The sequence below is a fragment of the Petaurus breviceps genome, unplaced genomic scaffold (assembly GCF_028583685.1).
Source record: "Petaurus breviceps papuanus isolate PSGF00001 unplaced genomic scaffold, PetGlider_PUasm1.0 90444, whole genome shotgun sequence".
Lineage (NCBI taxonomy): Eukaryota > Metazoa > Chordata > Mammalia > Diprotodontia > Petauridae > Petaurus > Petaurus breviceps.
The window spans coordinates 1,210,429-1,228,351 of record NW_027187256.1 but is presented as its reverse complement, the minus strand read 5'-3'; the positions used below and the strand labels follow the sequence as shown (position 1 = coordinate 1,228,351).

The window sequence follows — 17,923 nt, the reverse complement described above, 5'->3', positions numbered from 1 at the left end:
AATTTGTTCCTGTCCCTTTCCTTGACAAACTCATTCCACTTTCTCTAGAAAAGTAGATCCTCTTGAAACAGTGAGACTTCCCTACCTTGAACTTAATAGATGAGTTATTGAGAAGCTCCTTGATAAGCCAGTGGGGCAAATACTGGACAGTAACAGTGTCCTATGGAGATGGGCGCTAGAGATAAGGATGGTGATAGATAGCAGGGACATTAAATGGAGAGGGAACCAGAGATGGATCTCTTCAAAGCATGGGTCTGTGTGTGTATATGTGTGTATGCGTGCATATGAGTGTGTGTGTGCACACTTGAATGTGTATACGTATCTATGCATATATGTGTTGGAGTATATTTGTGATTACATAAAGCATAGCTTTCCAATCAGAAGGCTCACGTCCTGTTCTAACTGTATCTGCAACTTTCTCCTGCGCAGCCCAGGACTGCCTCCACCCACAACACCCCTACAGCCAAAGCCCTGCCCCTACATGTGTCCTGTAACATCTCTTACTCACCATGCCAATTCCAATGCAGTTCATACATTCATATGATTTCACCAGTGTCTAGGAAATTTCTTGCACTAACTGTACTGAGGGTTTGAAGTCTTACAATTTGTTCCTGTTCCCATTCCTAGTTATACCTCATTTGTGTCTCTAGTTTAAAACCGAGCTATTCTCCTCTGTTCTTTGGGGCACAAAAGATAAAGCCAAGACCCTTTTCTCTGGGGCCTCAGATCCAGCTTTTCAGACTAGAAACATTTCCCTTTTCCTTGGTCACTGAGTATTGAAGTCAGCTTACCTGAGAAGCAGCAACCTTTGAATATGTCTTTACTTCTGCACAGAGCTCTACAGCCTGCACTCATCATTTTATTTCCTTTTTCTTTCTAAATCCATCTACAACCCCCAAGGTTCTTAACAATGATCAATGATCTCCAACAAGCCTCAGCATTACCATGGAGAATCAATCAAGCTCACCTAAGTACCAAAGAGTCTCCTGGTTTTCTCAGACAAATATTAACAGAACTAAAAGGAATTACATTTGGGATACTTAGATCTTAGCTATACTGGGGTTTATCCCCAAAGCCTGTATAGTAAGCAAAATAAAAGAAAAAGTCTGGTATAGCAAAACTCAGAGACAACAAACCTTGATCCTACATCTGGTTCTGGCCTTGACTTACAGTGTAAACTTGGGTAAGTCACTTGCTCTCTATGGGCCTGATTCCCTATTTATAAAATGGAGGAGTTGGGTACAATTATTTCTAAAGTCCCTTCCAACTCTGAACATTTCCTCTTCTATGTTAAGTCCCTAGATGACACCAAGGGCTCCTTTTATTTTCACATTTACAAATCGATATCCCTAGCCAGGGTAGCCATGCCTAGCTCTGGCATTCTATATTTTGGGGGTGAATGATGATTTCCAACCTAAATATTCTGTGGTTGTGTGATTTGGGGACACTGAGAGTGTCTGATGTAAATAGAACTGCTTAAGCTCTCTCAAAAGGAGAGGAAGCATGGCACAATGAACAGAGGGCCTGTCCTGGAGTGTGGAAGACCTAGCCCCATCCTTGATCCTGTTACCTTTGTGACCCTGGGCAAGTGATTTGACCTCTCTGTGCTCCCACACAGCTTGCTGAGACCAAAAAGTCCCAGGACAGCTGTAAGTCTGCATTGTGATAGAAGGATTCTTAAAGCCAGTGCTTAGCACAGTGCCTGGAATACAGCAGGAGCTTAATCCATGCTGGTTGATGAGTTGTCCTGGTGAAATCTAAGGCCAAGGACAAAAACAAACAAATAAAATTCTCCCAAGTCATTGCGAACAACAACAACGATAAAGGACAATATAGTAACTGCTGACAGTTATACAGTGTTTTAAAGTTTGCAAAATGATTTATGCATGTTATTTTCATTTCAATTGTTTCAATCTCACAATAACCCCATTATGTATGTATTTTAGAAGTTATCCTCATTTTGCAAATTAAGAAACTGTAGCTTAGTAAGGCTAAATGATTTAGTCACGGTCATACTTAGGCTAGTGAGTCTGGCAGGATTTGAACCTATGTCTTCCTGACTCCAAAATTCCTTCCACTATGGGATCATGTAGCATGGACGGGTATGTGACTGAATTGGCAATGGTCCTTATTGGAAACTAAGCTTGGGGTGTTCTTTCCAATGACAGGCAGAGTTAACCTATGGGAGTCCTGGCTAATGTCACCCTTTCCACATCCCCCTTTCTCCTGACGGGCATCCCGGGTCTAGAAGCACAGCACTGCTGGTTCTCCATCCTCTTCTTTTCCATGTACGTGGTGGCGATTGTGGGCAACACCCTGATCCTTGCAGCAGTGCGAGCGGACTCCTCCCTACATGAGCCCATGTACCTATTCCTGTCCATGCTGGCTATCACCGAAGTAGGTGTTTCTGTCTCCACATTGCCCACTGTAATGGGCATCCTCTGGTTTGATGCCCGTGAGATAAGCTTGGGAGGCTGCCTAGCTCAGATGTTCTTTATCCACACTTTCTCTTGCATGGAGTCTGGGGTCTTACTAGCTATGAGTTATGATCGCTATGTGGCCATCTACAACCCACTGCGTTATACAACCATTCTGACTCTGCCCCGGATTGTCAGCATGGGCTTGGGCATCACACTGAAGAGCGTGGCATTCATGGCCCCACTGCCATTCCTACTTCAGCGCCTGCCCTTCTGCCATGCCAATGTCCTCTCCCACTCCTACTGCCTCCACTCAGACCTGATCCAGCTACCCTGTGCTGACACCACCATGAACAGCATCCTAGGCTTGTCTGTTGTTCTGGCTTCCTTTGGCCTAGACTCTCTGCTCATAGTGTTCTCTTATGCCTTGATCCTTCGCACTGTACTGGGCATTGCCTCAAAGGAGGGGAGACTGAAGGCTCTCAACACATGTGCCTCGCACATCTGTGCTGTACTCCTATACTACGTGCCTATGATAGGAGTGTCTGTGATGCACAGAGCTGCCAAGCATGCCTCGCCCATTGCACACACTCTCATGTCCAGTGCCTACCTCTTTGTGCCCCCTGTGCTAAATCCCATCATCTACAGCGTCAAGACCAAACCCATCCGCAAGGGAATACTTTCCCTCTTCTTTTGCAAGAGGGTCCCGTCCTAAGGCCTTTTTTTGGCTAGAAACAGAGGCATTCAATCAGTGAGGTGGCATGGGTATAGCTGAGGGGTGGGGAATCTGCAGCCTTGGGGATTTCTTCTGTGAAGTTTAGATTCAATCAAAGGGCCATACTTCAGGGCTGAGAGGGCCACATGTGGCCTTGAAGGTACAAGTTCCCCATCCCTGGTATAGCTCTTTGCTAGGCTCTGAAGGGAGAAAAGAGGGAAAAAATTTACAGCTATTACAGAATGTATCCATTGATTATAAGCTGCCTTGTACAGGTTACTACTTGTTTCATAGACTAGTCTTGGTTCTTCAATCAGATTGGAAGCTCCTTAAATTGAGGGAGCGGTCAATGTGTGAGGGGGCAGGATCAAAGTTTCTGTCTCCATCCTTCCCAGCACAGGATTTTTACACCTGTAAAAACTCCTTAATGCAACAGAGCTCCATTTGTCTGGAATTTAAGTTGAGGGGTGAAGGGGAGGAGGCAAAAAAAGTGCTTTCAAAAATTAGAGTTTCTAACCTGAATGGGTTATAGATACCTGTGCCTTGGAGTGAGGAGAGGAATCAGGTGACCTAAATTATTCCTTCAGAAGTGAAGATGAGCATAGCAAGGAGACCCAAGGTTGGGTCTGACTCTTGGGATTGCCTGGACCTGACAAAATCTGCCTCCTAGTAGGAAGTGGGGGAAGGAAGAAGGAACCCTAGGTAGGATTTAGTTTTATTTGAGTTTAGTTTTTGTTATTCTGCACTTGACAAATTCTGGCAAACAGGACCGTTTCTCTCTGCAGAAATCAGAAAAAGAGGATTGCATTTGAAACCAGGAATCTCTCCTTTGTTGGCTTTAAAAGAGAGGGGAAGGGTACTGGCTGAGGCATAGAGTAAGTAGATCAGTGGAATAGATTAGGTACACAAGACACAGCAGTCAATGACTATAGTAATCTACTGTTTGATAAACACGAAGACCCCGTTTTGGGGATAAGAACTCACTATTTGACAAAAACTGGGAAAACTAAAAAATAGTATGGCAAAAACTGGGCATAGACCAATATTTTACAAAGTATACCCAAATCAAGGTGAAATGAGTGCACAATCTAGGTATAAAAGCTGATATTCTAAGCAATCTGGGAGAGCAAGGAATAATTTACCTGTCAGATTTATGGAGAAGGGAAGATTTTATGATCAAACAAGAGCTAGAGAGCATTATGAAATGCAAAATGAATAATTTTGATTACATTAAATTGAAAAGTTTATGTACAAATAAATCCAATGTAACGAAGATTAAGAGGGGAGTGGAAAATTGGAAAAGAATTTTCACAACCAGTGTTTCTGATAAAGGCTTCATTTCTAAAATGTACATAGACTTGAGTCAAATCTATAAGAATACAAGTCATTCCCCAATTGACAAATGATCAAAGGATATGAAGAGGCAATTTTCAGAGGAAGAAATTAAAGATATCTATAAGCACATGAAAAGGATGCTGTAAATCGCTATTGATTTTAGAAACGCAAATCAAAACAACTCTGAGGCACCACATCTTACCAGTCAGATTGGCTAAGATGACAAAATATGAAAATGACAAATGCTAGAGAGGATGTGGAAAAACTGGAACACTAATTCAGTGGAGTTGTGAACTGATTCAACCATTCTGGAGAGCAATCTGGAACTATGCCCAAAGGGCTATAAATAAGTACATATCCTTTGACCCAGCAATACCACTCTTAGGGTTGTATCTCAAACAGATCATAGAAGTGGGAAAAGGACCCATATGTACAAAAATATTTATAGCAACTCTTTTTGTAGTAAAGAATTGGAAATCAAAGGGATGCCCATCAATTGAAGAATGGCTAAACAAGTTGTGGTATACAAATGTAATGGCATACTATTGTGCTATAAAAAACGAGGAGCAGACAGACTTCATAATAACCTGGAGAGACATATAAACTGATGTTGAATGAGTACAGAAGAACCAGGAGAAATTTGTACACAATTACAGAGACAATGTATGCATGATGACTAACTTTGATAGACTGGGCTCCTCTCAGCCGTGGAAGGTTATAAGACAACTCCAAAACACTCATGAAGGAAAGAGATATCCGCATCCAGAGAAAGAACTAGAGTTTGAATGCGGATGGAAGCAAACTACTTGCTCTCTCTCTCTTTACTTTGTTTCCTCTTTCTCATTGTTCACTCCATTGTTTATAAGTTTTCTTTACAACCTAACATTTAATGTGAATGTATTTGAAGATACTATATTTGATTGCATGCCGCCATGGAGTTGGGGGAGGGAAAAGGAGAGGAAGGGGGAGAAAATTTGAAGCTCAAGGGATTGTGGAACTTAATGGTGTAAATTAAAAGTAAATAAACAAATTTAAAAAAATAAGGAGAGGGGAAGGGAAAGGGAAAGGTAACAATAGAAGAAAGCTCCCAGTTACACCACGAATCTATTTCATAGCTCTGTGCAACTTGTTCCATTTTCGTATTTGATTTATGTTTATCTTTTTATTTAGGGAAGACTTGTTCAAAAACCTTATCTGCTGCAGTTAGATCAGAGGGGGACTGAAGGATCATGAAGAGTCATCATAGAGGCCCTACTAGAGTTCAAGGTGCATTTTGGGGATCATTGACCACTAGAACCTGGACTTTAAGGCCTTAACAAGTAAATATCAAGCCACAGACAGGTTAAGTCTATTTATCTTGTTACTGTTAGGAACAAATAAAAACCTTGAATCTAGGCTATGAATAGGATGCTGGTCCTGGGGTCAGGAAGCTATTGCTGTTCAGTCATTGTGACCCCATTTGTGGTTTCCTTGGAAAAGATACTAGAGTGATTTGCCATTTTCTTCTCCAGATCATTTTACAGATGAGAAATGGAGGAAAACAAAGATAAGTAACTTGTTCAGGTCACACAGCTGCTAAGTGTCAGAGGTTGGATTTGAAAAGAGTTCGGATCTTAGTTGTGTGACCTGGGAGATCTCTTCACCTCAGTCTCCCTCAGTTTCTCCATCTATGAAATGAGCATAATAACAGTACCCATATTCTAGGATTGTGAGGATCAAAGGAGACAATATGTGTGAAGCACTTAGCATAGTGCCTGGCATATAGAAAGTGCTCAATAAATGTTATTTCCTTCCTGCCATGGTCTCAAGGCCCCCTAAATTCCAGGCATCACCAGCCACTGGATGGTCTCTAGTTTTTCCACATACCTGTGAAAGTGCCCAGAACTGAATATAATTCCCTCACTGTGACCAGGATAGGACACAGTTGAGAGAACTGTTATTTCTCTTATTGTGAGTGTTGATCCCGAGACACAGTCCAGAAGAACTTTAGTGAGTTTCATGTTACACCTTAAAAGACCAACATCTTTTTCATACAGAGGTGTATCTGACTCAACAGACATCACATAGTGCCTCATTTACGCTGCTCTGGTACCAGTGAATTTAATCATGAAATATTGGTGATGAAGATACATCCACTAGATTGTATGCTTTTTTGTGGGAAAGGATAATCATTATAATGACTTATTTAAACTTTGTATTTCCTCTAGCACCGAGCATAATATTTTATACACAGTAGGTACTTAATAAACAAATTAAAGGCTTTTGAAAAAAATCAACCTCTCAAGTACAAGATGGAGAAAGTTTAAATAGACAGTTCTTCTGAAACAATATCTGGGGGTTTCAGTGGAGTGCAGCTTAAGATGAACAATATGGAGGCCAAGGAAAGGGATATAGTTTTAGAGTTCATTAAAAGAGGAATAGTGTCCAGGAGTAAGGCAGTACTTTTGTACTTTTTTTTGACAGTAATTAACCCTGGTGGCACCTCTTCTAGATTATTATATTCAGTTCTGGTAGCAACATTTGAGGAATGGCATTAATAAATGGGGGAACCAGAGGTTGACAATTAGGTAAAAGGCTTTGAATCCATGTCATATGAGGGTTGGTTGAAAGAACTAGGAATGTTTAGCTTAGGTAAGAGAAGATTTGAGAAGAAGGAAGGGATAGTCGGTGTCTTCAAATATTTAAAGGCTGTCACATGGACAATAAATTCAATTTCTTCAGGTAGGCCCCAAAGGATGAACTAGGAGCAGGGTAGAAAAATGTAAAGAGGATAATTTGACCTTAATGGAGAGAAAGCTGCTGAATAATTAGGATTATATCAAAGTAGAATAAACGTGTTTGGAAGGCATTGGGGTCCCCCTCACCGCAGAATAAATGACCACCTTTTGGATATGATGTAGAAGATATTCTTGTTCAGGTTGGACTAGATGAACTAGTATCAGAAGTTGGTAACCTGCAGCCTAGAGGCCACATATAGGCCTCTAGGTCCTCAAGTGTAGCCGTTCACAAGTTTGGATTCAGTCAAAGAACTGCGCTTGAGGACCTAGAGGGTCACATATGGCCTTGAGACTGCAGGTTTCCTACCATGGACTAGTTAAACTAGGTGTCCAGATACTCAGAGGCTTTTTCCAACTCTGTGATTCTGTTGTTGATTAATTAGCAGCCGGCTCCAGTTAAGTGTTGCACTTTCTGGTCTCTATACTTTTGTCCCAACATTTGTCTGCTTCTAGAATGACATCCCTACCACACTCCCCTATAGAATGCCATTCATCTTTCAAGGATCAGATGAAATGCCAACCTATCCAGGGACTTTTCCCTGAAAATCAGGGTTGTGTTGATCACTGTCCCCTTCCCCATTAAGAATGGATTTTTTTCCTTTCTTGGAGTTTTAATAACACTCTATAAAGAGGCAGGATATTCTATGGTCCAGGAATTCTTAAATCTTTGGTGTGTCATGGACGTATCTTCAGAATATTTTTAAATTCATAAAATAAATAATTGAATAGCAAACTATATCAATTATATCAGGATAAAGATCCCCCCCCCATAATCCACATTCATGGAAGATCTGGAATATATCTGTAGACCCCCAAGAGTCAAGAATCCGTGGATAGTGCAAGTTGCATTAGAAATGAGTTTGGATAGCACTGGGTGAGAATTCTTTCTCTGGAGGGCACTTTCTGGCTGTGTGACCACATGCAAATCTCTCTGTCTTTTCTGAGCTTCATCTGTGAAGTGGGATGTCTAATAACTGTGGCACTTACTTCAAAGGTTTGTTGCAAGTAGCCTGCAAACTTGAGTGCTATATGAAAACAATGATTATTTAGGCTTTCCAATGGGTTTATTCTCATTTCCCCCTATATTTTAAGTTTACCCTATACCCTTTCTTATTGGGACTCCTTGGGATCAATGACTTTGTCTCAACTAAACTTTATATTCTCTCTTTCCTTATACTATATCCTACATCTGCCACTTTTACCTACCATAGTCCTTTGCATTTAAGAACCACATAAATATTTGCTAAATTACAATGACAATAAATAGATAACCTTTATATAGTACATTAAGACTTGCAAAACCCTTATATATGTTATTTCATCTGATCAGAGCAATCCTGTGAGGTAAGGACTATTATTATTCTCATTTTACAAATGAAGAAACTAAAGCTGAGAGGTGTTAAGTGATTTTTCCAGAGTTGCAAACAGTCTAAGAGGGAATTCAAACTCAAGTTTTCCTGACCCAAGTCCAGCACTCTAACCATTGTGCCACCTAGGAGCCAAATTGCTTGGTGGTGGGGGTGGGAAAAAAGATTTTTCCATAAAAACAGAAACAATCAACTTAAGAAAGTCCTATAAACTTTTCATAATTCACATAATGACTACAAACATGGGAGGGGGGTTGTTGTGATTGTTGCTTTTGTCAAGGGAGATTAGCAGTAAAACTGGTCAAATATACCAATCAATAGTACCACAAAATAAAAATTATGTGATATTGTTCCTTTCTGTTAACAGTTCATGATCTAAATATTTGTGGAGGAATGTACTTTCAAAGGCATCTAAGTTGAGGTTTGTTCAGAAAATCTGTTGTTTTGAAACAAAATACAGAAATATGTTTTTTTTTTACACTAAACATTAGTATTGCAAGAGTTTAAATTTCAAGTAGAGGATGAATTCTGATCTGTAAGAGAGAGAGAAAAAGCACATGTCACAAACAGGAGAGTAACTTGGAGATAAGAAAGTACAAGAAAAGCATTATTTTCCCTACTGACTTACCCCTGTCCTCCTCCTTCCATCACACCCAAAACAAAATAAATCAGAATAAAAAGCCTGAAGCTTACTTTTTGATTATTTACTTCAGAAAAGGACAAGATAATGTTTATAGAGTAGGGAATGTTCAAAATGATGGTTGAATTTAAATAGAATACTAAAACAGGAAACACAGCTATTCTGTTACCTAAACCTGTTAGTTTGGAGCTAGAAGGTCAGTCCCCAGAGCTACAGGTGCTCAGCCTGGAGAAAGCTCCCAATCCAGGGTTCTTTTGACGGGTTGATGCAGTATCTGTTACCTCCCAGAATCACTGGTGTGAATGGATGGGTATGGAGGACAAATGACTATTTTTTTTTCATGTTTCCCTCCCCAGCTACTAATACAGTCCTTTGCATATAGAAGGAACTTATTAAATGTTTGATTAAATGCTTGTTTTTAAGTTTTAAAAACAATCAAACACATTTTGAGGTATTGATAGATAATAGCTCATGTGAAAACAGAAGTACCTTCACAGAAACACAATATTCAGAACGACACCCCTTGTTCTCTAAAACTACAGACCCTTCAATTTGAAAGAAATCTCAGAAGTCATTGGGTTGAACTCACACCTAAGAAGGAATACCCTTTACAGCAGGGGTTCTTCTCCTTTTGGCAGTCCGGTGAAGTCTATGGACCCTTTCTCAGAATATAGATAGATAGATAGATAGATAGATAGATAGATAGATAGATAGATAGATAGATAAATAGATAGATAGATGATAGATATAGACATAGATATATGTGTATTTATGTATATATTTGTTTACACATATGTGTATATGTATGCATATATGTATTTTTACATACACACATTCCATAAAATTAAAAAATACACAGGAATAAAAAGGAAATCAACTTTTATTTGGATGGTTATTTTTTTTAAAGCAAGTTCACAGATCTCAGCTTTAGAATCCCTCTTCTGAAGTATATACGCCCTCCCCAAAATGGTTCTTAAATTTTTCTTTATGTGAGGGTCACCTGGAAAGGGTGCATCATTCAACAGCTCAGTGTCACCACTAAGCGAAGCTCCTGTTATTTTCACCCTTTCCTGGCCTCCACTCCCCTGTATGTATCATCTGCCCCTAATAGGATGTAAGCTCCTAAGGTCAGGTATTGTCTTGTCTTTCCAGCCCATAGTTTGCCATGTGCTTGGAACACAGTAAGTACTTAATAAATACCTTTTTAAAATGTGCTCATTCATTCATTCACGATATGCCCTCCAGTGAAAGGAAACCCTCTTCATTCAACATCTTCACTTCTGTGCCTAACATTGAAAAGTTTCTCACTCAGTTGTAATTTTCCTTTTTGCAACTTCCTTGATATTTCTGGGGTTTTACAAGATAAGTTTGCTATCTCTTCCTTATTATATTCAGCTTCTTGAAGACATAAATGCTGTTCCCTCTAAGTCTAGGGTAAATATACTCTGGGTATGGTATGGTCTCCAGGACCTTTACCATCTCAGGTGCCCTCCTAGAGAATTGTGCAAGTTTATCTTTGTCCTTCCTTAAATGTAGTAGCCAGGCCTGAGCATACTATTCCAAATGTATTCTGACCAAGGCAGAGTACAAAATGGACCTTATAACTTCCTTACTTCTGGATAATGAGTCTTCTTTCCTCTTCAGATTCCACTCCTGACTAATAATAATGGTTTAACAATATAATGATCCAAGACAATCCCAAAGGACTAATGATGCAGCATATTATTGCCTCCTGAGAAAGAACTGATGTTGTTTGAATATAAACTGAAGCATCCTTTTTTTCCCCACTTTCTTTCTTTTATTCGAGTTTTCTTGTATAAAAAGGCTAATGTGGAAATCTTTTACACGATTGTACATCTATAACCTGTACCTGACTGCTTATTGTATCAGGGAAGGGGGAAGAGAACGCGGGAATAGAATTTGGAATTCAAGCTTTTAAAAAATTAAACATTGTTTTAACATGTAATTAGGTAAAAATATATATATATATAATATTAATAGCTCATGTTTATGTAGCAGTTCAAGGCTTGCAGAGCATATCATCTCACCTTGTCCTTACAATAACACTGGGGTGGGGAGGTGCTATTATTATCCCTGTTTTATGGATAAGGAAACTGAGACAGAGGTTAAGTGACTTGTCCAAGGTCACAAAGGTAGTATCTGAGGCAGGATTTAATCTCAGGTATTCCTGACTCAAGGTCCCGTGCCTTATCCATCACACCAACTAGCTGTTGTACTTTCTCCACCATGACACAGCAACCTCTCTCTAGAAACTCATTCTGCCCTGTCTAGAGATGATGAATTTGAAGGGTACTGAATCTACTTTTTTTCTTTTTCTTTTTTAACCAGGTAGAAACAACTGTACTTAGAACCTAATTAGCAAGAATATTTAATTCAGATAAGAAACTGCCATGTTGTACATCTTTCTTCCTCCTGACGTCCCAGAACTAGGTGACACTCCCCACATCTGTCCCCATCCCCAGTATGTCCTTTCAGGGTCTCTACTACACCCCCTCCAATTGAACTATAATAATTCCACCCTTCCTCCTCTCCAGACCTCTTTCTACCTTCCCAGTCTCTTATGTATTAACATATTTTACTTTAAATGATTAATAAATACAACTGGATTGACTGAGTCTAGTTCAGAATGGTCAGAGAAGGAAAATTTCCCTTAGGTGAAAGGAAGATAGGACCCTCATCCATCTCTAAGAGTTGTAAAGCCTGATGCCTTCTGTTTCCTGGGCCAACATCTCCTGCCATTGACCAAAGTTCTTGAACATGGTCTGGGAAATGTGCTGTCATTTTTTCACTAAATCCCTGTTTCAGTCTCTCTGAGTTTAAGGGATCAGAGATCCAGGGAAAGTGATAGATCTCCAGGAGTTGGTCTAAAAGGAACCTTAAGATTCACATCCATTAAATGTCTATTAACATGTCAAAAGAGTGAGATTGGCCGACTCCTACCATCTCTTCCCTCAGGCTGACTAATGGTGATTTCTTCCTTCCCTAAGGCTTTCCTATTCCTGATTTGTAATTCAGAGGTGAATAAAAGGGAAAGAGGATGAGCTAGAGAAGCTTCACTTCAGGCTTTCACTAACACCTACCTGAAGTTGTCAATGGATTCCATATAATTTGTGGTATAAAAATAGAGGTATCTAATTTGAACTTTCTCAGACAGTGTTTTCCAAGAGGGCTGGGCTATTCAAAGTAGCCCAGAATTCAGACCCTCACCTCTCATGAATTCTAATAAGGCAGAAGAAAGATTATTATATAAACATTTAATTAGAATGCTTTAAAATAAATGATCCATTTCACATATTAGTCAATCAATCACCGTTTCACATATTAGTCAATCAATCGCTCAATCAATCAGCTTTTTAAAAATTTCAACTATATGCTAGGTCTCGGGACTACAAAGACAAAAAATTAAGTAGTCTCTTGCCCTTAGGGAGCTTAAATTTTATAAGAGGAAAAAATAACACACACACACAATAGATCTGCAGGGAAATTGCAGGTGAGGACTCTCCCTCTACCAAAGTGGGTCACAGAATCATAGAATTTAGGAATTAGAGGGTATTTCAGTGGCCAGTAAGTAAAATCATTGAAAAAAAAAAGAATCTTCATACCACCCAAATAATTGTGCATCCTTTGTCAACATCCTCTCTGAGATTTCTAGTCTTGCTTGTGTCTAGAGCACTGAGACTTGGCCAGGGGTTACAAAATTGATTTATGCCACAGGGAAGATAGCAAGTTTTCTGGGATTCAAGACCTGTTTTCTATCTCCTGTGTTATAGGGCCTCTCAAAAATAAATACATGCCAAAAAACAACTGATAATGGATTTGGACTGTACTTCTCCCCTCCCCCCCCCATATGAACTTTAATAGCACAAATGCTCATTTCATAAGACTGGTTTATAGTTCTTGTATCATTGCTTTTATGATAATAGTTGGTCACATCCAAAATTTATTTGCATTCAGTCTTTGGTTAAGTCCCCATCCTTACAGTGTTTCTGTGAGACAGTGTGTAACTCACCAAGGATTCACTTTATGGCACCATTTTCAGTATATCATTACTTTCAAAAGCAGATCTTTAGAAGAGTAGAACCTTTAGGGGAAAAAATGTATATATATATATATATATATATGTGGGGGGGTGTACGTATATACATATACACACATATATGCACATGCATACACATATACACACGTACATACATATACATACATATGCACACATACACATACATGCATATACATATACTTACACATATACACATGCTATATAGCCTGTGCCTGACTGGGCTGCACTACAGAAGCTTCTCCAAACAGATCAGATTACAACCCCATCATCTAGGTTCCCTTATTCTTCTAGTGCACCCTATCCAAATGGTAAGTATAGAAAACAGCCTTGAGGGAGGAGCCAAGATGGCAGAGTAGAAGCAGGAAAGTCTGTGGGCTCCCCCCATAACCACCTCCAATACCTGTAAAATATGACTCTAAACAGATTTTAGAGCTACAGAACCCACAAGTGACAGAGAGAAACAACTCTCCCACTGAAGCCAGCCTGGAAGGCTGACAGGAAGGGTCTATTGCACTGAGCTGGCAGCCAGCCAAGCACAGTCCCCATGAGCCGCATGGTCCCAACCCTGGGGCAGCCCCAACCAGTGGCACAATTGGCCAGAGAAGACTTCAGGAGAGTGAATCAGCAGCAGCTGTGGCATTTCCCACACTTCTAAAACCAAAGACAAAGTAAAAGGTCAGTGAGGAACTGTGTTGAAACCCAGTGACTGAAAAGCACAGTCTGTCCCCTGCCTGCCACATGGCTGCCTACAGAGCTCCTGACCTGCAGATAGTAGGGAGACCAAAGGACCATTCTGAGGGTAATTGCTCTTACTTTGACCTGCTTGGATCTGCATTGCGGTCTTGGGTGGTGCACAGTCCTGGGGTGTGTGTCCAGTGTGCCAGAGCTTGTGGTGTCTGTAGAGGTAGTGGTGTCTTACCCTAGATGAAATCCTGATGAGACTCCAGCTGATCTCTTTGGTTTTGGTGGAGTAGATGACAGGATTGAGCATGGGAGGGACAAAGAGGTAGATGAAAGACATGACTACGGCTAGGTGGTGCAGTGAGTAGAGTGCCGGCCCCGGAGTCAGGAGGACCTGAGTTCAGATCTGGCCTCACATATACACACACACACACACACACTAGCCGTGTGACCTTGGGCAAGTTACTTAACCCCAATTGCCCTCCAAAAAGCAAAAAAAAAAAAAAAAAAGGAAATGGAGTGGCATGCTTCCCAAAGCCATGCGTCATGGACACACCCACCATAGGCACATAAAAGATGAGAACAGTAGGGGGGGAGGGGATAAGAGGATGGGTGATAGAAGGGAGGGCAGATTAGGGGAGAGGGTAGTTAGAAGCACACACTTTTGAAAAGGGACAGGGTCAAAGTAGAAAATAGAATAAATGGGGGGTGGGATAGGATGGAGGGAAATATAGCTAGTCTTTCACAGTATAACCACTATGGAAACGTTTTGCGTAACTACATAAGTGCAATGTATATTAAATTGCTTATCTTTCCAGTGGGGATGGGTGAGGAGGGAAGAAGGGAAAGAATCTGGAAATCAAAGTTTTAAAAACAAATGCTAAAATAATGTTTTTTACATGCAACTGGGAAATAAGATATACAGGCACTGGGGTATAGAAATCTATCTTGCCCTACTAGAAAGTTTGGGGAGATGGGGGAGGATATAAGAGAACAGATTGGTGGAAGGAGTACTCAGTAGGCTTGCTATTTGGGGTGGGGGTAGGGGAAAGATGGGGAGAAAATTTATTAATTCAAAATCTTGTGGAAATAAATGTTGAAAATTAAAAATTAACAAATTAAAAAGAAAAAAAATAGCCTTGAGGATATAGGCTGCCTATGCTTCTTTTCCAAACCTAGAAACACAGCATATAGATAGAGTAGGGAGTTAGTGTTTCATCCCAGCTCCCTCTGAACAGAACTTGTTGCTGAGAAAATCCTGATGAGCCTCCATCTGATCTCTTTGGTTTTGATGGAGTAGATGACAGGATTGAGCATGGGAGGGACAAAGAGGTAGATGAAAGACATGACTGTGTTTAGAAATGGAGGGGCATGCTTCCCAAAGCGATGGGCCATGGACACACCCACCATAGGCACATAAAAGATGAGAACAGCACAAATATGGGAAACACATGTGTTGAGTGTCTTAAGTCGCTCTTCCCGAGAGGCAATTGCCAGTACAGAACGGAGGATGAGTATGTAGGAGAGGAGGATGAGGGCAGAGTCCAGGCCAAAAGCAGAAACTACAATACAGAGGCCATAGATGCTGTTTGGGGTGCTGTCCCCACAGGGTAGATGGATCAGATCTGGGTGCAGGCAGTAAGCATGAGACAGGGTATTGTCTTTGCAGAAGGGCAGGCGCTTCAGGAGGAAGGGAAGTGGGAAAACCATGAAGAAGCTTCGGAGTATAATTGCCAAATTCATTTGGGTAACACGGGCATCGGTGAGGATGGTAGAGTACCGTAGTGGGTTACAGATGGCTATGTAGCGGTCAAAGCTCATTGCCAGAAGGATGCCTGACTCTGTCCAAGAGAAGAAATGGATAAAGAACATCTGGGCCATACAGGCCTCAAAGGCAATCTCTTTGGCATGGAAACAGAAGGTGGCCATAACAGTGGGAAGTGTGGACAGTGACACACCCAGGTCATTGACTGACAACACAGCAAGGAAGTAGTACATCGGCTGGTGAAGCCTTTCTTCCTCTTTAACAATGAAGAGGATCAGGCAATTACCCACAATAGAAACAGAATAGAGGGCACCAAATAGGAGGAATATCCACTGCTGAGAGGCCTCAAGTCCTGTAAAGCCAGTTAGGATGAAAGGGGGTAAACCAGAGTCATTGGTGAGGAAACCTTCCATGCTGGGACTTTTGATCAGACTATACAGCTACATTTCAAAGAAAAGAAAATAAGGGACATATCATCAACAAATACTTCAATGTAACTATCAAGGTTTGTCTATCTTCCCAATATACCCATTATACTCCATTTTTGTGGATCAATCATGGTTCCTTATCCTTACTCCCTTTCATTCATAGTATGTGCCTAGAATATCCATCCTTCCCTCCTACTCCCATATGACGTTTTCTTTTAGACCTCACTTAAAGTTCATCTCTTCTAAGAAACCATTCTCTGACAGCTCTAACACAAAAGGAATTCCTCCCTTTCTGTCTATTATCAGGACTAATAGTAATAATAATATCATCATTATTCTTGTTATTAGAATCTATTGTACATATGTGTTCATATGTATAAGCATATACACACACACATATGCTTGTGCGTATAGTAAAAGGCAGTAATTCACAGATGTCTCATGCCCAAGACTAGAGACAAAAATAATAAGCATACCCTCTGATGTTCATACAAGACTTATGAAATGTTAGTAATAAAGCAAGGTGAAATGCTTAATGTAAAATGTGGAATTTTTATTTGATAAATAAAACCGAGGCTATCTAAGATGGTATTCATGACAATAAAATGGCTATACTTTATCTCAGACTTACAAAGCACTTTGCTTAAAGCTATTTTTTGTACCCTGTTTGTCTGATCCCCCCCCCATTTTCTAATTCCTATTCAAGTTAACACCGAGACCTACTTCCACATCATTTAAATAGATAGATACACCTGTATGTATATATTCGTATATATGATATGTGTGTATCCTTATGCTTATCTTTATCCTTACCCTTATCCTTATCCTTACTCTCTAATAGCTAGCAACTCAAAGCTGCTAGAAGAGGAGAATCTCCATCATGCTACCATCATTCCATGTAGCCCCTAGCTAAGATGGAATCCAGTGTGCCCTTAAGCATAAATGATTTAAAACAAACTAAGACATGATCATATTTATTTTTTAAATAATGAAAAATACATAGGAAAATTAACCCATGAAAAATAAGGTATGAAAGATTAAATATATATTTACTTGGAAGCATCTAGATTTGACTGAGGATTTAACAGAAAATGGGTGGGATGGGAAAGGAAAAAAGGAGCTTCCCACATGTGTATAATATATATAACTGTCATATCAATATATGAATGTATATGCATGCATGTATATACACACACACACACATATGCCTGTGTATGTATGTCAGTAATTTACAGGTGTTTCCTGGGAATATTCAAGAATAGGTGTAATAATAAAAAATATGTCCTCTGATATTCATAAAAAAATTGAGAAATTGTCAGTGATAAAACAAGATGAAATAGAGATTCTGATGTAAGATGTTGATTTTTAACTTGATAGGAATAGCATTTGTGACTGCAAATGACTATACTTTATTAACAAGAAACAGATTAAATTAGTTTGACTCCAATTTCTAGCAACAACCTTGAATGTATTATTAAAAGGAAGGTTAATGAACATGGAAAAAAGGAAGTGGTAACTATAGTGAGTCAACAGGACTTCCTAATGAGCAGATCTTGTCAGACTACCTTCGTTTGTTGGCAGAGGTACTAGGAGGGTGGTTAGAGAGAATGATAGGGATATAATATACCTAGATTTTAACAATCATTTTACAAACTTTCTCATGCTATTCTAGGACAAGGATGGGCCAAATTTTAAAATATGAAATTAATAGAGATAAAAT

At 39.8% G+C, this 17,923-nt stretch overlaps 2 protein-coding genes across 2 annotated transcripts; one reads left to right on the top strand and one right to left on the bottom strand.

The window, feature by feature from the left end:
- Positions 1-2,181: 2,181 nt before the first annotated feature.
- Positions 2,182-5,690, top strand: LOC138177763 (olfactory receptor 51I2-like). Its single transcript, XM_069108970.1, has 3 exons — positions 2,182-3,085; positions 3,450-3,545; positions 5,638-5,690. Exons 1-3 carry the CDS (start codon positions 2,182-2,184, stop codon positions 5,688-5,690), a joined length of 1,053 nt encoding a protein of 350 aa, XP_068965071.1.
- Positions 5,691-15,225: 9,535 nt separating this feature from the next.
- LOC138177616 (olfactory receptor 51I2-like) lies at positions 15,226-16,188 on the bottom strand. Its single transcript, XM_069108830.1, has one exon. The coding sequence runs from the start codon at positions 16,186-16,188 to the stop codon at positions 15,226-15,228; it is 963 nt and encodes a 320-aa protein (XP_068964931.1).
- Positions 16,189-17,923: the final 1,735 nt, after the last annotated feature.